The 24,034-nt window shown below is 41.9% G+C and overlaps 1 protein-coding gene across 8 annotated transcripts in view; it reads right to left on the bottom strand.

Moving 5' to 3' along the window:
• Nucleotides 1-24,034, bottom strand: part of STAC (SH3 and cysteine rich domain) — a 353,446-nt gene that overhangs the window by 8,288 nt on the left and 321,124 nt on the right. For all 8 annotated transcript variants that reach the window (XM_059879684.1, XM_059879685.1, XM_059879687.1 and 5 more), the window contains 4 exon segments: nucleotides 21,888-21,952; nucleotides 20,317-20,405; nucleotides 5,038-5,089; nucleotides 4,806-4,943 (listed from right to left, as the gene is read on the bottom strand). In XM_059879684.1, the coding sequence (XP_059735667.1) occupies nucleotides 4,806-4,943; nucleotides 5,038-5,089; nucleotides 20,317-20,405; nucleotides 21,888-21,952 (344 nt within the window).

The raw sequence follows: 24,034 nt of genomic DNA, 5'->3' as shown, positions 1-24,034 counted from the left end.
ACATTGGTTGAATCTCTAGTCTGAGCTGATTCCACATGCCGCTGGACAACTAAGCCTGTGTACCCCAAGTACTGAACGCATGCTCCAGAGCCTGCAAACCGCAGCTACTGAGTCCATGTGCCACAGCTACTGAAGCCTGAGCGCCCCGGAACCTGTGCTCTGCAACAAGAGAAGCCACTGCAATGAGAAGCCCAACTAGAAGCCTGCAACTAGAGAGCAGCCACCACATAGCAACAAAGACCCATCACAGCCAAAAATAAAAATAAATACATTCTTTTTAAAAAAGAAATACAAATGCCCAATACATACATGATAAAATTTCAACTTCCCTAACCATCCAGGAATTAAGGATTAACATGAACTATTACTCACTTCTAAAAACGACAGATATCGTTTGTATGCTACACAAATATATAATAAACAGTAATACTCAGTTCTGGCAAGGATGTGGTAACCTGAATGTTCTCATAAATAGCTGATGTGGGTGTAAACTGGCATAAACTTTTGGGAGGCAGTATGTATCAAGAACTGGAAAAATGGTTTACTGGTTTTCCTGTAAATTCTAAAGTATTTTCTAAAGAAGGAGTCAGAGTTATGGAAAAAAAAAACTTAGAGGTGTTCATTGCAGTTATCCATAATAGTTTTTTAAAAATTCTGAATATCCAGTCACAGAGGAATACTAAATACTTTATGTACATCTTGTACAGCTGGCAAACTTTTTCTGTAAAGGACTAAATAGTAAATATTTGGAGGCCTTGTGGTCTCCACTGCAATGACTCAACTTAGCCACTGCAGTATGAAAGCAGCCATAAGCAATGTGTAATGAATGAATGCAGCAATGTTCTCATAAACTTGTTTTAAAAACAGGGCCAGTCTGATGCAACCTTTGATCTATATGATGATATGTTATATAATTGCTAAAACCTGTGTTTTGATAAACATTTAATAACTAAGTTAATAAAAGTTAGGAAACTAAATAGAATATGATATCAAAATAAGAAAAGTTTGGTGGGAAATAACACAAAGATATTTATGTTGATCATTGCTTGATGGTTGAACTACCTTGATCTTGGTTTTCTTCTTTATAATTTTGGGGGGTATTTTCCAAATTTTCTCCACAATAAATGCATTTCAGTTTTATAATCTAAAAATGATTTATCCATTAAAATGATTTCATAGAACATAAGAATCAATTAAAATAGTTCTCCAGGGATGATGGAATCATGGATGAATTAAAAAATAGTTTTATGGTATTTAAGTTGATCTCATAAAGATAGTTTTTAAATTTCAAAAATGAGGAAAACATATTTTGTGTCAGTGCAAACTCTAGATATGTTCTCGACAAAAAGATAACTTAATTCTATTTGTAGCAAAAGTTCTGTGGAAACAATAATGTAATAATTGTAAGACAAATGAACCCCAGAGGCAGAAATGTGATTTAATCACAGAGATGTGTTACATTTGTTTTCAGAATCAAATTTCTTCTATTTCCCTGCTAATGACCATTTGTCTCTTTATATTTTTAGACTTATAAATAGCATGCTATTTTCTGATGTTTGCTGCTGTTGTTTTAGTTGCTAAAGTTGCACCTGACTCTTTTGGGACGCCATAGCCTGTCAGACTCCTCTGTCCATGAAATTTCCTAGGCAAGAAGAATACTGGAGTGGGTTGCCATTTCCTCTTCCAAGGGATCTTCTTGCTCCAGGGATTGAACCTGCATCTCTTGCACTGCAGGCAGGTTCTTCACCCCTGAGCAACCAGGGAAGCTTTCTGATGTTTATTAGGTGATTTCTCGGGAGGCCTTGGCCGCTGCAGATGGATGTCCCATTTAGGCAGCAAGGGTAATGACTCTGCTCAGCACTGATCCGTGGTGGCCGGGCACTGTGCTGGCACTTCACCCAGGTGATAGACGTGACTCTCATCTCCATGCCAAGAGGCAGACACTGCTGTGCCGATCTTACAGATGAGAACACTGACATTCAGAGGTGATTTTTGCCAAAATCACACAGGGTATAGACCATTTCTGTATGACACTGGAATCTGTGCTTTTGCTACTACAGTGAACTCCCCTCAATCAATAAGCAAGTTTCAAACTTTTACACCTAAAATAGTTTAAGACACTAAAGTGGAGATAAATTTAAATTTTTTCTCAATAATTGATTTTTTTAAAATGTAATTTTCTTTCAGGGGGCTGATATTTCCAAAAATTGCTTGCCACATGGATGACAGAGACTGAAAACAGAGAGTCTGTGTAGAAGCAAAGAGACCTCAGTGCATTTTGCTAATGCAAAATGCTGGAAATAAAAATGCCTTCAGTTGTCACAGAACTACTAGAGGACACGAAAGTGAGAAATGGAAATGAAGGTCATTCTCGAATTTTAGCTTTGATAGAACACTCAGGAAGTCTGTAAAAAGACTAATTCCCTGCCTTTGCCCTGAAGGTTTCTGCTTCGGCAGATCTGGGGTGGAGTCAGAAATCAGCATTTCCAACAAGCTCCCAGGTTATTCTGATTCAGATGGTGCAAAGGCCACCCCTTAGAAATATCAGGCTAGACAACTATCAGAGGTTATAGAACTTTCCTACAATTATGGGCAGATCCATGTGGTTTCAGATTCAAGCTGAAATGCTGTGCTGGGTCTTGAAGATGTCTCATTAAAGATGCTAGGTGGTTTGTCTCTCCCCTGCCCCAGCAGGTTGTCAGCACAACCATGAGAGTGGAAGACACATATATGAGCTCATCTCCGGAAAAAAATTGGGGGTTGGGGGGATATGGTCCAGAGATTGGCGGAAGTCATTGACTGAGCAGCTGTTCCACTTCTGGAAATTGATCAACTTAAGCACATTGTAGCACATTGTAACTTGCCTTCTGGTTGTTTTCTTGCCATTCCCTTCTCCAGGGGATTTTCCCAACCCGGGTCTCCTGCATTTCAGGCAGATTCTTTACTCTCTGAGCTACCAGGGAAGCTCTATTTATATTTTAGTAACATAAAATAATGTTTAATGTCAAATGGGGAAGCACAAGATTATTCTGAGAAGAAAAATCAAACAAGCTAGCAAAATTACATAATAATGCTTTGCCAATAAAGACGAACATCCTTCCTGGATGTATTTCATTCAGAAGACTTTCCAGATTTTGTAACAGGAAGGATACAGTTGAGTAATCTTGGAGAAGTTTGAGACATTGACATGGAATCCAGACAGGAAATGTGACCATTTGCTTTATGGGGTGTGTATGGCGTTAGAGATGGGGTCTCAGTCTGATGTGGGTGATTCCATTGTCTGGAATCAAGAATGACTCACTAAGGCTTCTGTGGCTTCTGTATGAGCAAGAATTTGTTCTCAAGGGTCCTTCTGGTCCTAGGATGCTTGTCTTCCCTGGGAATTGACTATGCAAAAGGCACTTTGCATTCTGAGTTTGTTCATCATCCAGGGCACATGGCTCAGTGGAAGGCATTGACTTGAAGCTTGCAGGTCTATCTTTAAGTTCCAGCCTGGCCACATGCCAGGTTTTTGCCCCTGAGCAAGGCACATCACCTCTATGAGCCATTGTTTCCTCATTTATAGGGCATGTGTAAAACTTCAACAAATAAAATATATTGGGTTGGCCAAAAGGTTTGTTGGATTTTTTTCTATATGATGGCTCTAGTAGCATTTAGTTGTCTTTAACTTCATTTGAAACAATTTTTTTAGATTGTATTGTGACATCTATCATATCAGCATGCATTTAAAAAAACTTATCAAAATTAGTGAGTTTTTGTGTAGTTATTTTAATATTGAAGACAGAAGGAAGAAGCGACATTTTTATTATGCTTTATTATTTCAAGAAAGGTAAAAATGCAACTGAAGCAAAAAAAGATTTGTGCAGTATATGGAGAAGGTGCTGTGACTGGTCAAATGTGTCAAAAGTGATTTGAGAAGTTTCATGCGAGAGATTTCACGCTGGAGGATGCTCCACAGTTAAGGTAGTGGAACAAAATGGTGAATACATTGTTCAATAAAGTTTTTGGGGAAAATGAAAAATATGTCTTTTATTTTTACTTAAAAACCAAAGGAAATCTGTAGCCAACCCAACAGGTATATAAGCTTTGTAAGTATTATATAAGCTATATGTTTGGTTCGGAGAAGGCAATGGCACCCCACTCCAGTACTCTTGCCTGGAAAATCCCATGGATGGAGGAGCCTGGTAGGCTGCAGTCCATGGGGTCGCTAGGAGTCGGACACGACTGAGCAACTTCACTTTCACTTTTCACTTTCATGCATTGGAGAAGGAAATGGCAACCCACTCGTGTTCTTGCCTGGAGAATCCCAGGGACGGGGGAGCCTGGTGGGCTGCTGTCTCTAGGGTTGCACCGAGTCGGACACGACTGAAGTGATTTAGCATAGCATAGCATATGTTTGGTTCCCAGGGAAGGCAACTGAGCTTCCTAACATTTTGGTTTTGCGTGTTTAGATCCTGCTACACTAATATCAGGCTTCCCTGGTGGCTCAGATGGTAAAGAATCCGCCTACAATGTGGGAGACCTGGGTTCTATCCCTGGGTTGGGACGATCCCCTGGAGAAGGGAAAGGCAACCCACTCCAGTATTCTTGCCTGCAGAAGTCCATGAGGTCGCAAAGAGTCAGGCATGATTGAGCGATTAAAACACACACACACACACACACACACAATATCACTGGACTAAGAATATGTTTTCTCAAAGTGAATACACTCACGTGACTCTACTCATTCAGATTTATTGCTATTTGTCAAATGACTATTACTCTATTTTGGTCACACTTGGTGTGCGCTGGTGGGCTTTACTCACCTGATTCTCTTTCAGTGTTATCTGCCCCTGTTCCTTACACCCACTGAAGGTTCTAACACATCTAAAAATCTTCTCATTTTGGTGTACTCTCTGCACAAAGTTGGCTGGGAAGAAGCCAATTCTGTCTTGAATTTTCCCCTGAAAGGAAAAAAGAGGCATGCAGCCATAATTGTAGCATTCATGGTAATTATAGTTAGCAAGTGATTTTTCTTAAAGAAAAAGAAATACTTACTTTCCACCAGTCTTCATTAGAGTCCTCTAGAAGAGTAATCATGTCTCCTGGCCTAAAATGAAGAATGAATGAGTTGGGTGGGGGGTAGAGGGGGTGAAAAAGAAAAAGATGGTATTTTAAAGTCAGAAGTGGTAGCTTTTCACTCGCCCAAATAATACTATAATAAAAATGATTTTTATCTGCTCTTCCCACCCATGAAAATAGCTTTGTTAGAGGCTGAATGCAAGTCCAATTTCTGTGCTGTATTAAAAAAAAATCTTTAACTTTATTTTTATACACAGATGATCATCTCTGCATTGTAAAAAAAACTCTAAAATGTGGAAGTCTAAAATATGAAAACTGGAGTTTTTTCATATTCTGCCCCGCAATCCTTCTCCCACTGTCCAGAGCTGACCACTGTTCGTACTTCCCTGTGTCTCCTTCTGGACTCTTTTCCATGCACTGACATTTATGCAGAGGCGTGTAGGTGTATTTGCTCTTTCTTTTGTCTCCTATCGACATCTAGCATGAGGCATTGTCTTTATTATTAGCTGCATCTTCTCAGTACCTTCTTGAAACCACTTTTACTTAATTTCCATTGCCCCTGTCTGCCACTTTTTATGTTGGTATAATCAGGAAGTTTGTTTCAGACTTGTGTGTGTGTGCATGTTATATCCTTCATTAGGAATTACTTGGGTTTAACTGAAGACTTATACGATGTTTTTGCTATGGGTATTGTGGATATGGTGATTATTTGCCATCTCTAATTTGATTTTCACATCAACCTCTGCGTGTGTGTGTGTGTGTCTTTTATTCCTTCTACTCAACACCTAATGGCACTTTTACTATCTGAAGACTCATGTTATTTTTCAACTTGGGAAAATCTTGTCCACTATTTTTTCACTGTTTTCTCCCAGTCATTTTCTCTCTTCCTTTTTCCTGGAATTTCTAGTCAATATGTATTGGGCTTTCTAGATCAATCATCTATATCTTTTGTCTTTCTTACACATTTTCTGTCTTTAACAAGGAATCTAGACTAAAATTTTTCTCAATTTAATCTTCCTAATTGCTTAGTTTGTATATGGGCTTATCTCTTGTAATATTTATTACAGTACTGAGGGTTTTAGGGAAAATTTAATTTCCAAGAGTTCTTTATCATTTTCTGAATGTCTCCTTTTCACATTTGTCAACTTTATCTTATGGACAGAAAAGCATGATGGATGTTGCTGAGGATATTATTAGATATTAAAAACAATATTTCTTCCCTTTATTAAATTTGTTTCCATTAGGATTAGTTATATTGTTCTTTGTCTTATTGCTTCTTTTTTTGGTTATGCTGAGCAGCACTTGGGATCTTAGTTCCCCGAGCAGGGATTGAACCCATGACCCCTGCAACGGAAGCACAGTTTATCTTCTTACTTTACTTTTCCTTCATGTCAAGGGATTTTGTCTTGCACCTGTGTTTTTATTTCTTTATATTCATAACTGAAAACACAGGGTATGAATCTCTGGGTGATTCTCCACTATCAAATACATCTGCGTCTGCAACGGGTGAGGACTAATTTCAAGCTCTGCTTAAGACAGCAGGGTGTGTCAGCTGATGCATCTCATCTTTGGATGCTTGAGAGTATAGCAGACAAGCAGTCTGGGGACTCCCACCACCACCCCAATGGCAAAAACAAGGGTGGCTTTCTTAACCCTGGGAAGGAGAAGGTTCATTTATTTCCCTCCAAGTAAAGCTGCCTTTTCCTTCCCTACCACTCTCTACAAGCTCTGGAGGTCCAGAACTCCCTCCAGTTGTTTTTCTTTCTCAGTCTTTTGGGCCACACAGGGGCACACTTGCCTGGGCATGGGTTCCCTTTCTTAGAGCACAGGTGACGGTTTAATTCTAGAGTCAAACACCACTGCTGCCTATTGTTCATTCTACGTAGTAATAATGGGTTATGAATGAACACTGCTGGGACTCTGTATCAGTCATATATTGCTGTGATAATGCTGTGTAACAAACAATCCCCAAATCTCAAAGGTTCACTGACATTCTTGGGTGCTGGCTGGGATGACTGGGGTGATTTTGCCTTATTCTATGTTTCTCATACCCAAGAAGGCCAGTTTGGACATTCATGGCATTGCCAGGGCAGCAAATGGAGATGTGAAAAACACATAAGGCTTCTAATGTGTAGGCTCAGAACTGACACATTGTCATTCTGCCTTAAAGCAACTCCGGTGAAAGGAACTGTAAAGTCTCATGGCAAAGAGCATGGATACAGGAACAGTGAAGAATTGGGGCCATTAATGCAATTCAGCCACTGGGACACCGCATACTCTTTTGTGAGATCAGTGTCTGTTTGAATATGCTTTTACATAGATGTTTCTCTCTGAGCATTCTTTGGACTCTGGTCATCTTCCTTGTTCTCTATTTGCTGTAGTCTCCCATGAAATTCCCAATATTTGGGGGTTTCTGATAGTGTTTTTCTTATTTTCTAGTACTATTACGGAGATAATCTTAGAAAAATATATTTCTTGCACTTTAAGGGATTGGTGCAAGAAGGGAAGCAGACTTGTGTGCTCCCTTTGCTATTCTGGTTCAATCTCCTCTGCTGTCATTTTCAATTCTCAGTTAATATCTATCTTCGTAGGGGATTCCAAATATAACAGGCTTGTTACACCTGAAGCATTAAACACAACTGGCATTTTGGTATTTCAACAGTCACAGTTTCATGCTGATGCCACAGAAAGCGAGGAGGATGAAAATCACTCTTTTCCCAGGTGAGGGATTTAATTAAGCAGCAAGGATGAAAGTCAATGTAGAAAAATCCTTCTAGCTCCAGCAGATTTTATTTAACCTAGTAACCTAAGAAACTGTGTGTTAGCATCAACCAGAGTGACTTTGCTGATGGTTTGGCAGAAATTATAAGTAGGGAATCAAGACTGGAAGAGGCATCTTTCCCTGGGTGTAAAACAGTGCTGCCTGAATCCAACCTCTATTTTTTAAAAAATATGTACTTATTTACTTGACTGCATCAGGTCTTAGTTGCAGCATGCAAACTCTTAGCTGAAGCACACGGGGTCTAGTTCTCTGACAGGGATTGAACTTGGGTCCTCCTGCATTGCAGAACGTGGAGTCAGCCACTGCACCACCAGGGAAGTCCCTCCAACATCTATTTTTATGGTCTGGATGGTCAATCTTGACCATGCCCAGAGGTGGACAGTCCCTGAGCCCATGACCCATGTGAAATAAACCACACATTGGAATAAAGCACTCACTGGAATACAAGCTATAATTTTATGAGAAAGATCAGATATCCCGACAGCGTGATGGGGATTCTGTCTTAGGAAAAGGCGCTGCCAGCATCTGAAAATTGCTTGGTGAGTGAGGAGAATTACATTCATCCCTTTATCCTTTGCTGTTCTGTTTACCTGCTCGTTCCACAAATATTCTAGACCACTGACTCTGAAAGGATGATTTTACTAGGCACTGGGTATACTTTGGTGAGTAAAGGCCTCATGGGAGCTAATATTCTAGTGAGAAAGATGGATAATAAATAAGCAAATGCATAATTAAACATTTCATAAATAATAAATATAGAATGTGTATGCATAACTAATAAATATATAATTGCAAATTGTCTTCAGGGCTATCAGGGAAATAAACAGGATGCATAAAGAATGAGTGATTCCTACTGATACGACTTAAATACTCTAATCATGAGGCAGAGACAGCTAATGTGTTTTTCATTTTGGGAAAGATCTTGCTTTAGGGCGGGACTTGAACCCAAAACAACAACTCTCTAATATCTGGGTCAGTACATGTGTGGCTTATGGGGCTTCTGCTGCCCTCTTGACTCTGCCTGGCACCCCCCAGCAATCTCAGCATTCTTTCCCACTGAGCCCTGCTTAGATCCTTTCCCACTCTGGGCTCTGGGAAGTTGATCTGAGCAGGCACGTGAGGTAAAATCATTCAGTGTAATGTAATATTTTTAATTAAAAAAAAAAATGCCTGACCCACTTTGAAACTCTGTCTAGGGACTGATCAGTTCCTCTTAGACAACCGATTAAATTAACAACCCACACCATCTCCCTTTTGGGGCTTGAATGCTCTGGGGCACTGTGTACCAGCCTCATCCTTAACTGCCCTGGCGTGGATTCTGGACAGCTCAGGACAGCCTCTGTGACTGGAGCCTGGGACATTATTCAAATTAGCTAATCCGTGGGGAGCCTGGGAAACCTCACTAACCCAGCTGCTGACCACATGTAAGCTGCCCCCACAGCTCCAGCTGCTGTTACCCCGACTCCCCAGTCACTGGTGTGGTCCTGTGTGGCCACGTCGAACACTTCACTCTCAACTGTGGGTTCTCTTCTAACCTGTTCTCAACTTAGTCCTCTTCCCCTTCCTGTGGTGTCAGAGTGCTAGGTGCTACCATCAAAGAGCTAGGTCAACATTCTGCCCACCTGTTCTCCTGAGGCAGAGCCTTGCCATGGGTCTTGGCAGAATGGAGGCCTAAGGCTTAAAATTCTCCCTCCTTGGGTTGTTCCTAGGACGGACACTGCCAGGGTGTGACTCTCTGCCTCCAGCTGTGTTATGTCTCTGTGTTGACTGGAGCCCTTTTTATGAAATATTTCTTTCTTATTTTGTGTTATCATACTGTTAGTAGAAAGTCCTGCTGTGGTCTATCAGTTATTTTCTTTCTTTTAGGTGACTTTATATTCTGATCCATTATATATAGATTTTATAATTTAACTCTTTATTTCCAAATCTTGGAGATGAACTCAAAAGAAAGTGAAAGTAAGAAAGTGAAAGTTGCTTAGTTGTGTCGGACTCTTTGTGACCCCATGGACTATACAGTCCATGGAAGATGAACTCGTCTGGCTCCCAAATACTTAAAAAAGTTTGTGCATGCTAAGTCACTCAGTCGTGTCCGACTCTTTGTGACCCTATGGACCAGGGATCAAACCCACGTCTCCTGCGCTGCAGGTGATTTCACCAACATCTGAGCCCCCAGAGAAGCCTCAAGGGGAACAGAAAAGGAAGCCAGCCAAACTGCTCCATTAGCTTCAGATCTATTGCTGAATTTTCCCTTAGACCTTTTCCTTGATTTCCATTATCCTGGTCCGGAGCCTTTAAAATCTTAGTATATGGTTAGGGAACAAGGAACTCCTGAACTCTGCAGTGTGATTTTGTCTTAAGCTTGGTGTCCAGAAGACTTGCCTGTGCCTTCTCAAGTCCAGAGACCAGCTCAGAGAGAAAACATTCAGCTAAAGGGCCATTTGGATGAGATTTGGTAAATGTTCCTGAACTGTCACAGATCATGCTCTCCAGAACCTAATTGAAAAAGGCATTTGAGTGAGAGAGAGGCTGCTAAACACATTAGTGATATTCAGGAAGATCTGGGTTTCTTGACATAGCACAGTGTCAGAGCATAATATGCATCAGAGACTTTCCTCAAATAGCCCTTAATTGCATTTGGATGTCCTGGTGACTGTGAAGATTATTTTTAAATCAAATTGGTACATTAGAATTACATTTAGTTTTAATTAAGTTGATGCATTTGCCAAGCAGTAATGTACTTAAGAGAATGGAAACGAGACACCAAGTCTTATTTTGTCTAACACTGTCTCGAGGGCTCTCCTTTTCTTATTTTATGGAGGATTTATAAAACCTTACAGAGTGAAGGACGTTACCAAATAAACCACAGGCCAAAGCCCCAGTGCTGACCAGTGTATTGAGCACAGGCTGAGGATCAGAAACCTGCATCCCATTTGGGTCGGCCGCTGGCCCACTGTTCATCTCAGGAGAAATCAGTTAAGTCACAGTTGTTCTCAAACCTGGCAGATTACCAGAGTCTAAAGGAATATTTAACCATACAGATTTCCAAGTGGGAATTGAGTCTCCAGTGTGGGTGTAACCCAGGAGTCTCTATTTTAATAACGTTCTCCTGGAGATTTATACGGATTGTAACATGTGGTTTAACCATCCTAACCATTGTTATCTCCTTTGCAAAATACTGCTCGCTTGACTGACCTCATAGATCAGTTGAAAGAATGCAAGGGGCTACCAGGGACAATTTGGAAGACTTTGAAATGGGCAAAACTGATGATTGATCTGGGTGCTGTCTGGTGCCCCCTTCTGGGTCACCTCCCCCTTTCAGTGTCTTTGAGCCACTGCACATCTCTGCAATAATGCAAATGAGCCTTACCCCGAGAAACGTTAGTGAACTGTGTCTGGCAGAAAGTAGTCAATTACTGCTGCTGCTGCTACTAAGTCGCTTCAGTCGTGTCCGACTCTGTGTGACCCCATAGACGCCAGCCTACCAGGCACCCCCGTCCCTGGGATTCTCCAGGCAAGAACACTGGAGTGGTTTGCCATTTCCTTCTCCAATGCGTGAAAGTGAAAAGTGAAAGTGAAGTCACTCAGTCGTGTCCGACTCTTAGCGACCCGATGGACTGCAGCCTACCAGGCTCCTCCGTCCATGGGATTTTCCAGGCAAGAGTACTGGAGTGGGGTGCCGTCGCCTTCTCCAAGTCAATGACTACCCTGTGAATATTATCTACTTTTGCACCTATTTGTAAGTTCACATCAGCGCTCTTAATTGCCTACCTATGGGTGCTGCGTGAATTTTCCTTTAGTCAGATGTGAAAGTGTACTGGGTCTCTAATTCATTATTGATTCAAATTAAAATTCTGACATGTACTCATTTTAAATTTGTGTAACAGTAATCATTTTAATTTTAAAAAATTATCCTTGACCAGGAGTGACTTTTCATGAATGTCACTCTATAATCACACACTTCCTGTTCTTTTGAACCAATTGAACAATCTAAATAGGTTTATAAGGAGTAATGTGAGTGGCCAAAAAGGGCAAAATTAATGCATTATCTGAATCTGCTAATATAAATTGTCTTCCTCATCAGAGAGGAAACCTACCACGTCAGTGCAGGATGGAAAGCCTGGGGTAGAAGAAAGATGAGTGGATGAAGAGTCTGCCTCCCCAGGTAACAGCTCCAAGCCTCCACTTCCACCTGTGGGCTCCTGGACTTGCTTCTCTCTCCCTCTCCTCAAAAGGGTAAAAGACCATAAATTGTCTCTTTGGACTATGAACCAAACAGCCAAGTGTCCATTTGCTAAGCTTTACTGAATTTTAAGACAGTCTTTCCAGAATGAAGACTGGGATGAATGTAAGAATTTAAATATGCTCCTGCAGTGAATTTCCACAACTTCTTTTGTAATGGGATTTGCAATTGGCTTGCATCTGGCACCGCTTGTTCTCATAGTTGAACTATTCTTCTGTTACCCTTTCCTCAGTGGAAGAGAGGATGACTGCTCACTATTCAAGCTGTACATGTACTCATGTCCACTCTTTCTGGAAGTCTTGGCTGGGCTGCGATGCCATCTCCTTGCAAAATCTTCCCTGGCTTCCAAAGGCTGCTTCAATGGTTCTTTTTTTTTTTTTTTTTTTTAAAGATTAAATGAAATGATGTAGTGTAAATAACTTGATACACAGTGCAAGTGTTAGGCGCTCAGTTGTGTCTGACTCTTTGCACCCCATGGACTGTAGCCCACCAGGCTCCTCTGTCCATGGAATTCTCCAGGCAAGAATACTGGAGTGAGTTGCCATTCCCTTCTCCAGAAGATCTTCCCCACCCAGGGATTGAACCCAGGTCTCCTGCATTGCAGGCGGATTCTTTACCGTCTGAGCCACCAGAAAAGCCCTTGATACACAGTATATGCTCCCTAAACATTAGCTTCCTTCCTCTCCTCCTTCTAAGTTTTAGATCACGGTTCTATTCTGCAGTGGGATGATGTGGTTGGAAGACCTGATTCGTCCCAGCTGATGTTTCAGCATCTCCCTGAGGTGCAGCAGCAGCATCCAGAACTACCTCCCCACCCACAAGACGTCGTATTGAACGGACTTTCTTGTCGAGGGCCTGCAGCCTTATGGCCATGGGAGCTCTTTGATAACGGGGCCTGTGAACTGTGCACACTGCAGACAGCACATACTCATTCACCACGAGATGAGCGGTGGTAGATGAAACAAATCCTGGAGATAGCCGCACAAGGGTTAAGTCCCCTTTTGACCTTATTTCAAGTGGTGCTTTCAATAAATCAGGAAGAGGTGAACTCAGGCCATCCCATCTCCAGAGGTTTTTGTGAATATTAGCTAACGGGACAACTGGTTGTCTGGTTTTGTTCAGACTCACACACAGAAAAATCTGGGACTCATGGCTTCCAAGAAAGAGTCTGGCAATTCAAGACTTTAAATTAGGAATCTAATTTGGAGTTACAAAAGAAGGTATGTTTTTCTTTTATGGCCTCCAAATTTCGGTATTCTGACACAAACAGATTGAGTGGCAATTAATTTACATCTCTCTTAAAATTTAATAATATTCAAACAGCAGTTTCCTCATTCCCTCTTTTGGCTCATAGGAATTTTTCCTCTCCTCTTCACCCCTTATGAAACATGGCCATTATCATATAAATCTGTTAGGGGAGAACTAATAAAAATGAAAATGATTTAGATGTGGAAAACCAAAATGGATTCTTGGGAATAGACGTACATGGTCAGTTAAATATGTATTTGAACACTTGAGTTTCTTGTTTATGCTTGATCTTTTATTTCAGAGTCCCTACCAATGTTTTAGGGGTTCATGCTTACTCAGAGTTATTTATGTATGCCGACTATTTAAATAATATGTCAACTTGGCCAAGCCACTGAAGTTATTCTTACAGATTTTAAAAATATGCATCAATGTGAATTAATAAGTGATATCTCCAAGAATATTTTGCAGACTTTCAATGAGACAGGTTACATTGTAAATATGGGTGGCAGGATTTACTTTCATCAAAAGGCTAAGCACGGGTTATCAAGCTTTTGCTAATATGTGTGTGTATAAATGCACGTGTATCTGAGTGTGCATGTCTGAATGTGTGTGTGTCTGTGTGTGAGTTTGTGTGTATCTGACTATAGTGTGTAGGGATGTATGTGCGTATGTGAGTGTGTCACACACAGTCATGTACATGGCCAGGAGAATGACAGACACACGGCTTTTGTGAATTTATAAGACAGTCTCTGATCATGATGCCAGTCCTGATTATAATGGGGTTATCCAGTTTGTATTTCAAGTAGCATTTTAAAAAGCTTTGCTCGTTAATTAAGCTGGCATTCCATAAAGTGTAATTTTCAGGACTTTTAAAAAACTAGACAGTAAAGGTGTTTGGTGGAGACTGTCTAAGACCTTTAATGACAGAGGTTATCTACTACGCAAGCTCATTACACTCAGACAGAGGAACCCGGGTGGCTCTTTGATGTTATCAGACCTCAAATTATCCGCAAGGCAGCTTGGAGAGCCCTCACATGATGGCATCACATCTCGTGTATCAGTGGTGAGATTCCATACTTGGCATGTCATGTCAGCAACCACAAAACCTACTCAGAAGGTAAGAGACAGGGTGTCACAGCCTCCTTATAGCCAGACTAATTAGATAAAGTCTCCTTGGATGTGTTCAAAGATTAGACAGAGTGTTGAACTATATATCTATAAAGATATATATATATATATATATATATCTTTAGAGTAATCGATCAGAAGACCAGGAAAATAAAATGTATTACGAAATGATATAAATGATGACGAGATGGTATCTAAATATACTGTACACCTCACTTTGTACTGGGCACGAAATCTCATCTCATTTTTTTTAACATTATCTCATTGCTCAGTCTCCCTAGGAAGGAGAAAATGGAGGCTGCAAAAGATTAAACAGTTTGCTCAAATTGATGCAGCTAGGATGTGTCAGAGCTGGACGGGGGACCCAGGTCTGTGTGACCCCCAGACACTGCTCCTTTCTGCCCTGGACCCTTGCTCTCCCCTACTCTTGCCCATGATGGGTGGGAAGATTACCATGGCTTCCACGAGCGCCAGAGTTTTGGGGAGGTGACAGCAGATGAATTTATGAAGGAAGTTTGCGCTGAAAGTGTAGCAAAGCTGACTGTGCAAAGCCTCTGCCTTCAGGCAGCGTGTGGAGACCAATGATTGGGACCACAGCAATTCTGAGAAGGGCAGGCACTGCTCTGGGAATAAGGAGGCAGAGCCCTATACTCCTTCTCCCTGAGGCTCACCCTACCATGCCCAAACTGTGTTTGGCTTAGCAGGGCTTCTTCCACATTGTCTTAAGCTCTTCATTGTCTGTGAATATGACTATGGGCTACTGTTGGTCTCTTTTTCTACAATTTCTTCTCAACAAATCATATTCATCCTGAGTTCAAGGCTCATCTCCTTCAGGAAACAGGTCCTGGTAAACCACTCTCAGCTGGGTTAACTTCCTCCTTTATAGTTTCCATTCTATTATCATGGCCTCTATTTGCCCACTAACTGTATATGCCAGAGACAACACTAGTTCATTCATTTAATCTCCACAATACTCATTCATTCATTCATGAAATATGTATTAAGCATCTACTAAGTCTCAAGAGGAGAAGGCAATGGCACCCCACTCCAGTACTCTTGACTGGAAAATCCCATGGATGGAGGAACCTGGTAGGCTGCAGTCCATGGGATCATGAAGATTCGGACATGACTGAGTGACCTCACTTTCCCTTTTCACTTTCATGCACTGGTGAAGGAAATGGCAACCCACTCCAGTGTTCTTGCCTGGAGAATCCCAGGGACAGAGGAGCCTAGTGGGCTGCCGTCTATGGGGTTGCACAGAGTCGGACATGACTGAAGTGACTTAGCAGCAGCAGCAGCAAGTCTCAAGAACTGGTCTATACTCCAGGGACACAGGGTTATTTAACAAATACAGATTTGTTCTCATGGGCTTTACAAGGGAGAGATAAGTTAACCAAACAATCCCAGAAATATATAAAATACAAAATGAGATAAGTGCTTTGAAGAAAAGAAATATGGTGTCATGAAAGTATATCATAGAGGATCTCACCCAGGTTGCACCAAGGAAGAGCTGAGATCTAGTGGGTGCATAACAGTCAATGGAAGAGGGTGTGTGTGTGATGGTGGTGGTGGTGTTTGTGGTGGCGGGTAAGTAGAAGGGTGGGAGGAACAGAGGGCAGGAAGAAAATTTATTTGGCAAGAGTTGAAAGTGAAAGTAAAAGTTGCTCAGTTGTGTCCGACTCTTTGAGACGCCATGGACTATATACAGTCCATGGAATTCTCCAGGCCAGAATACTGGAGTGGGTAGCCTTTCCATTCTCCAGGGGATCTTCCCAACCCAGGGATTGAACCCAGGTCTCCCGCATTGCAGGCAGATTCTTTACCAGCTGAGCCACAAGGGAAGCATGGTCCTTTTGAGGAACAGATGATGGAGCAGAGAGGTAAGGGGAACAGTGGTGCCAGAAAAGCAAAGAAGTCACCAGGGTGAAAGAAGCCACCAGGTGTCTGTAAATATTCTGGTCTAGACCCAAGGGGAGTGGGAGGCCATTAGGGAGTTTTAAACACACTTGTGTGTCATGAGCAGACCTGAGGCAGGCACAGTGATTCTCTTCTTCATGAGTGTATTATAAGAGCAAAAGCTTGATGCCTTGTGGAACCGTCTCAGGCTTCATGGGGGTCACACAGCTAGTGAACAGCTTGGCTAGAGCTTAAATCTAGGTCAAGTGATGCCCACACTTTTCATTGTTAAATAGTCAGTGAATCCATGTTGTATGTCATTCTCTTTCTCCCTCATTTTTTATGTCTGCAAAGGAAGCATCTACCTCTGGAGTATGAACAGAACTGACTGGAATTAACTCTGTTAAACTCTTACTATGTTATTTTATTTAATGACAACCATCCTACAAGGGCTTCCTTCATAGCTCAGTCAGTAAAGAATCTGTCTGCAATGCAGGAGACCTGGGTTCGATTCCTGGGTCAGGAAGATCCCTTGGAGAAGAAAATGGCAACCCACTCCAGTATTCTTGCCTGGAGAATCCCATGGACAGAGGAGCTCGGTGGGCTACAGTCCATGGGGTCGTAAAGAGTTGGACATGATTTAGCAACTCAACCACCACCATCCTACAAGGGCAGGCCTTATTATCTCTACTTTCAAGATGAGAAGACAGAGGTTCAGAAAGTTAGGTAAGATGCCCTGTTGTCAGAGAATAGAGGAGCAGGGACATGAATCCATTCTGTTTGACTCCAAAGTTTAGACGATCCCAGGACACTGGGCTGTCTTTGCAGCATCCTTTCCACCCAAAGTAAATGGGAAGGGAGGAATGGGGTGAGGGGGTGTAAGACTAGACACAGAGACCAGGTGGATCCCACAGCAATCCGGGGAGAGGTGAAGGTGGGGCTGGATAAAGCAGATCTGAGGCAAAGAGAACCAGTAGGAATTGAACACTGAATGCATTTTGGGTATGGGGTAAAAGAAAACCTCAGGTGGCCGGCTTGAGGCCTGGGCAGATGGTGACATCATTCCCCCTGGGGACAGGTTTGTGCAGGGGAGGGCAGAGGTCCTGGGTGCCAGGCACTCCTGGGGTAGGCATGGAGGAGAATCTGGAGGTTTGGAGAGAGGTCTAGACTGCTGGCTGTTGGCAGAAAAAGCTTTCTTATTATTAAGCAGATATATAGCAAACTCTGGCTGAAGTGATAGTCCATCTGCTCTGATCGTGACTGTTGGCTTTGCCAGTTGGACCTCCTTTGTCCTCAAGCTCATGCCCTCAACATTCCCTCCACTCTCATATCCTTTGTTTTCTTTCCTGAGGATAATCTCCAGCATGCCCCCTGGGTCAGAAGGAAGGTGGATGAAAATAGAGTTTTGTTAAAAGGATTTTTACTACTTCATGGTTTAAGGAGAGAAAGATAACTCACAAAGCCCTAGTTCATTCAAGGAATGATACTAAATCCCCAAAGCATTGCCTTACACATTCTAAATCAGAGCTTGGCTTCTAAAATGGGAACCTACAATCTCTTTGCAAAGGAAAAAAAAAGTTAAGTATGATTTATCACTTCAATCTTGCAGTCTATGCAATGCAGACATTTCATTCCTGGGAATGAATAGTCCTGTTTGCCTTGGAGCAGAGTGTAAACGTTTGATTCGTGACCAGACAACTTGACTTTTAATGGCCTGCGACCGACTAACATAAGCACAAAACCGTACGACCACCACCAGACAGTTAAGACTTTACCCTTGAGTCATATTTCTCTGGAGCTATTATTTCCATCTAATAAGTTCAGAACAATTTTCTAAGATAAAGCTGTGGGACCTGCACAATGGGGTGTTGTTAAATTTTAAATTCTAGACACTCAAATGATAATCTCAAGAAGAACTCAATATACTGTTCTTTGCAAAGTAAATATAGGTCCTCCTTGTCTTCATCAGCAGAAAGTTAATGTGGACTGTCAGTTGAGGGCAAGGAACCACACCAGTAACGAATCCTAGGTAGGTTCTGACTGGCAGGGTTTGTTTGCTCTATCTGGATAGAATGGGGCTTCACCCGACAAACACCGTCTCATTCTGCTGTACCTAACCAGGCTGTTTAGATAACATTTACAACTCCAGCCAGTGAGTTCAGCATGGTGAGTCTTCCTCAAGGATGGAGAAAGTTCAGATTTATAAGAACCTAATTGTCTGAACGAATCTAAGGAGCCAGGAACCAAGCCTCAACTCTGCCTGGGAAAAGCCCGAGAATCAGCTGGAAGCAGCCCACAGATGAACAATGAAAGCTGACCTTGGGTGTGAGCTGGGGGAGCTGCCAGACTTTGGCCGGACACTCACATCTGCTACGGGGCCCACTGGGCATTGTACCAGGAAGTGCAGCTGAGCGATCCAGGTCGACCCCAATGGCAAATGGGACCAGGAAACAGGGTCTCCATGGAGGCTTTTGATAGCTGTTTTCTCTTCAGGGACTTTGGGGAAAGTGGAAGAGGAGAAGGCTGATTTTACTGAGGAGGAACCATTTTTCAGGCAAAAGCCAGAGGGGTCACACCAGGGAAATGGACAGACCTGAGATGCGAAAAGGACTTCCCAGGTGGCGCTAGTGATAAAGAACCCGCCTGCCAATGCAGGAGATGTCAGAGATGAGTTCTATGCCTGGGTTGGGGAAGATTCCCTGGAGAAGAGAATGGCAACTCACTCAAGCATTCTTGCCTGGAGAATCCCATGGACAGAGGAGCCTGGTGGGCTACAGTCCCTAGGGTTTCAAAGAGTCAGACACAACTGAAGCGACTTAGCACATATGAGATGTGGGAAAGCTCAGAGAGCTCCAGGGTGGAGACAAAGGGTTCCAGAGCCTTCTGCAGGGAGGACCAGTGAGGCTATTTCCCTAATGCTCTAACATATAAATGGTTTTCTGTGCTAGTTTTTCTCTCCATGCTCTTCAGAAGAGGAAAGAACCCATCTCTAACGGCCCATGTGGCTGCAAAAGTAGCCCCTCGTATCCTGCTCCAGGGCTGGAAAACACCAAGTCCTTGTCCTGAGAGTGCTTGTGGCTTGGGTCACGAATAGAGGGAAGGAGTGAAGTCTTTTCTTTGAGACAACCTGGGGAACACGACATTACAAAGACTGCACTGACGGCCAGTTCCTGAGTGTCTACTGTTCCTGTGCTATATGCTTTACGAACCTTATTCACTTCATCCTCACAAATGCCTTAAGAGGAAAAGGTCATTATTATCCTTTTATCAGTAAGGAAACCTGGGAAACACGATGTTTGTACATTGCTTAAAATTACACAGCAAGGAGGATGTGGACACAGTACGGACTCCAGCCACACCACCCCTGAAACATGAGACTGTGGTCCAGAGAAAGGTTTAGATCTCATGAGCGCCCTGAGGCTCACCTGTCTCTCTGTTTCAGTGACCATGAGGTGGGATGGGTCCTGAAACAGAAGAACCTTTAGGTGCGAGCCAGGGGGAGCTGCCAGTCTCCGGCAGGGATAAATAGAGTTTTAGACTGATTTGTCAGTCAACGTTAATTTGGGCAGCAAGTACACTTTTGGTTCCCTATTAGACCCCGCAGGATGCCAAGTGCATCTGATGCTCAGCCTTCATGAAAACTCCCGGTAGCAGCGCTACTGACGATGTACTGACCACGCTTCTCAAAGTGTGGTCCCTGGGCCAGCAGCGTCTGCACCACCTGCAGACCAGTTAGAAACTCGGATTTTCAAGCCCTACCCAAGACGCGCTGAATCATGCTGAGTCAGAAACTTCCAGAATAAGGCCCAGCAATCCGCATCAACCAGCCCCACACACTAACATTTGAGAATCACTGCTCTAAGGCGCTTGGAGGCAGCGCGAATTGAATTATTTTCTTTCACATACATCACCACTGACTTTAAATCTTTCGTTCTTCTTCTTCCTTTAAAAATGTTTTTACCTCATTTCCAAATCTTCATTCTCTTGTGGTACAAATTTGTACAAGGCAACATAGGTGTTCATCTGTAATGGGTCTTTGGAAAGAGGTCCCTGAAAGAGAAACATAAAAGGGAAATGAGAGGAGGAAGGAGGAAGAAATGGAGCAAAGGAAGAAGACAGGAAATGGGGAAGTTAAATGTAATTCCAGTGTAATCTTTTGTGTTAAAATATCTAACCATTATTATTTTGTTCCAAACAGGTTTATTTTTAATTTCCTATCTGAGTTCGATTTCATTACAAACTATTTGAAAACATTTATGTGGAACTTTTTGTCAGAAATACTACAGTTTTGTTCAAGTCACTTTTTTCCTTTGATCTAGTCGTTCATGAAAGGGGATACAGACTTGAGCCCAAGCAAGAGAATATTCTGTCTATAGACAGCAGACAGGTGGAGAGTAGTAAACAACTTCTATTCCCTACAATGGACAATTTTGTATCTAGTGTATCAAAGAAATAAGTTCATTCATGCTGTGGAAAAATGAAAGATGTTGGCCTGAGACTGATTTGATTTGTTATGGTATCACCATCCACTGACTATGAAACTGCAATAATGATAATAAAAGCTACCATTTTTTGATAGCTTGCTGTGTGAGAGGCATGAGGGTACATGGATTAGCATATGCAAAGCTAACAACAGCCCATGAGGTCGATTTTATTGTGTCCCTAATTTGTGAACTATATGAGTTTTACAGGTATTATATAAACATAAGCTGTTATTAACTACACAAATATTGTAGCTATATAAATGTTTCTGCTTTATAATATACATGATAAAGTAAAATTATACAACATGTAATATTATCTTGTATCATTTTATATGCATGCAAATATATAATGTATTACTATACATTTAAAGACATAATAATAGAATGAATAGGTGCCATATCTAGAAAACCTAAACAAAAGCTGCACTTAACTATATTCTTTTGATCTGTGATTCTGTTTGCTGCCCAAAGCTCAAGTACTTTATGCAGTATTATTCCATCCTAATTATATATCTAAATTAACATAAAATATAAAACTTGAAAGTTGAAAGTGAAGTCGCTTAGTCATGTCTGACTCTTTGCGACCCCATGGACTGTAGCCCACCAGGCTCCTCTGTCCATGGGATTTTCCAGGCAGGAATACTGGAGTGGGTTGCCATTTCCTTCTCCAGGGAATCTTCCCGACCCAGGGATTGAACCCAGGTCTCCCGCATTGCAGGCAGACGCTGTGACCTCTGAGCCATCAGGGAAGCCCACTATGAAATACAGTCATAATATATAATTTACATACTGTAGAGCACATGCCAACTTGTAGGTAGCATACATAACAGAAGCAAAAGCACACAGTACAGTCTTTATCCTCTGTACCCTGGATGCCTTGGAATTTGTTTTGCTCAGTGCTGCCTATGCTATGTACTCTACGGTACATTATTCTCTAAAAATGCTAGTCTGGGCCCCACTAAGTTGATTTCATGACCCACTTCGGGGGTGACCTACAGAATAATCTAAGGACCCTGTCTGGCCAGTCTTCTGAGATGTACATGAATACCTGGTGGTTTATGTTCTTTGCTTGGTCTCTGAAATCGTCAGTGCCATTTTCTGGATATGTGAACACTGAAAGAGACCACAAAAAGGAGGAGATTTATGAGTCCAGTCACCACATTTGGGAAACACGCTTGAAAGACGTAGCTTTATTTACTCCCTGCACCACAGTTTCAATTCAGTTTCTCCCCGCCTTTCCTCATCCTCAGCGACCCAGCTCGCGTGTCACGCTCCATCTGTTGCCCTCTGCGCCCCTGGCAGGGTCCACACCACACTCTCTGCACAGCCACACCCTCGTCCACGCCTCCGGGCCAGCACACATCCTCCTGCATTGCTTGGTCTCATTTGGCAGAGCCCTTCTCAGGAGCAGAAACCATGTCATTCATCTTTGTTAAATGTATCCAATCGTTTGTTAAGGGGATGGTAGCGTAGGTGAAGTATGGTGCAATTTAACTGTATTTCAATACACTTTTCTAAATACCAGACTCTTTGATCTCTATTCAATATCTTCATGCTAGTTTCCTGATGATCTCAGTATTCTACTTGCAGATTAAGGTTTTAAACTTAAAAATACTTCCTCGATCTCTTATTTGGCAGTGCATTGGGGGGTATTATTGGGAAAAAAATTAAACAGTGGTTTCTCATCTAGTGTGTTCTTAAAATACATAATTCTCTACCTTTTGCATTTTAGCAGCCACTCTGTGACCTTTGATGAGGAAAAAGGCTTTTTAAGATGGGTAGGAGTTGTCACTGTCCACACACACAGCTGTGGAAGGTCCCTGATGGGTTGATGGGTATGGCGGGGCTCTGCTTAGTGAGTTCAACCATCTAACCCTGGAGACCAACATCATGTATCTTTCTTAAATAAAAATAAAAGGTGGCACATGTTTCCAAGTCTATACAATAGGGCCCATAGTGTTGAAATTAATCTACTTTGTAGAAGCTTTGATAATCAAAAATACATTGCTGTTTTAGTCTTCCCTTTGGGTCTCCTTCAGAGGGTCAAGGAAACCAGCAGAGGAAGAGAAACACATCACAGAAAGCTCTGTACCCTCTTTCAGTCAGCCCTGACAATCTCCACTGTCCTGCAAATGGATTCAGTAGCCGTGATGAAGGGAACACACTTCCGAACAAGAGCCCCTGTAAATGAACCAATGCTCAGTAAACATCTATTGTCCATGGTTTATGGTTCCAGGGATCTTCCGTGGTGGCTCAGACGGTAAAGCTTCTGCCTACAATGACCTGGGTTCAATCCCTGGGTCAGCAAGATCTCCTGGAGAAGGAAATGGCAACCCACTCCAGTATTCTTGCCTTGAAAATCCCTTGGACGGAGGAACCTGGTTAGGCTACAGTCCACGGGGTTGCAGAGAGTCGGACATGACTGAGAGACTTCACCCACTCACTATGGTTCCAGAGCCTGTGGATGCAGTTCCATTATCCCTAGAAAGTCAATATGCAGTCATGGAAGGAGCTCCGCTTTGTAGGAAAATGGAAAATGAAGGGCCGATGCTTACAGACCTTGTCTGCCTGAATATTTGGCTATGCAACTTCCTGGTTCAAAAAGAGTAGAGACCAGCAATACTTTTCTCTGTTTTAAGTGATTACTTGAAATCTTGGCATAATACTTGATTGCATAAATATAAAACTGGACACATTTAAAGAATGTTGAGTAGTTGAATGGAAACATAACAAGACCATCTTCTTAGAAAATTATTGATTGAAACTAAAATTGAGACTACATAAGATGCATGTGCAATATTCAGTTTGATTTTACAGTTTTGTAATTTCAAATTATTTGAGCTTTTCATTGACTATCCATTAGCCGTCACAACAATGTGTATCATTTTTGAACTATGCTGAACATTATTTGAAGTGACTCCAAATGTGTTTTCAGTCAAATGGTTACAGGCAGAACTGGAACACTGCAAAAATGATTTTTTAAAAAACCCATTCCTTCTGGCTATTTCTAAGACGTTGATTTGAGAGGAAAGGTATAAAGAATATTTTTTTTGGTACTATTTTACCAAAAAAATATATCAGACACATTTTAATGTTTGGTACTTTAAGTTCATTTTATGAAAAATAATTTGGCTATTGACTTCATCCATGGATACATACAAAATCTGTGTTAATTCTGCAGTATGTTTTCTAATG

This window comes from Bos taurus, chromosome 22, assembly GCF_002263795.3.
Source record: "Bos taurus isolate L1 Dominette 01449 registration number 42190680 breed Hereford chromosome 22, ARS-UCD2.0, whole genome shotgun sequence".
Lineage (NCBI taxonomy): Eukaryota > Metazoa > Chordata > Mammalia > Artiodactyla > Bovidae > Bos > Bos taurus.
The sequence above is the reverse complement of the archived record's forward strand: the minus strand, read 5'-3'. Positions and strand labels throughout refer to the sequence as shown.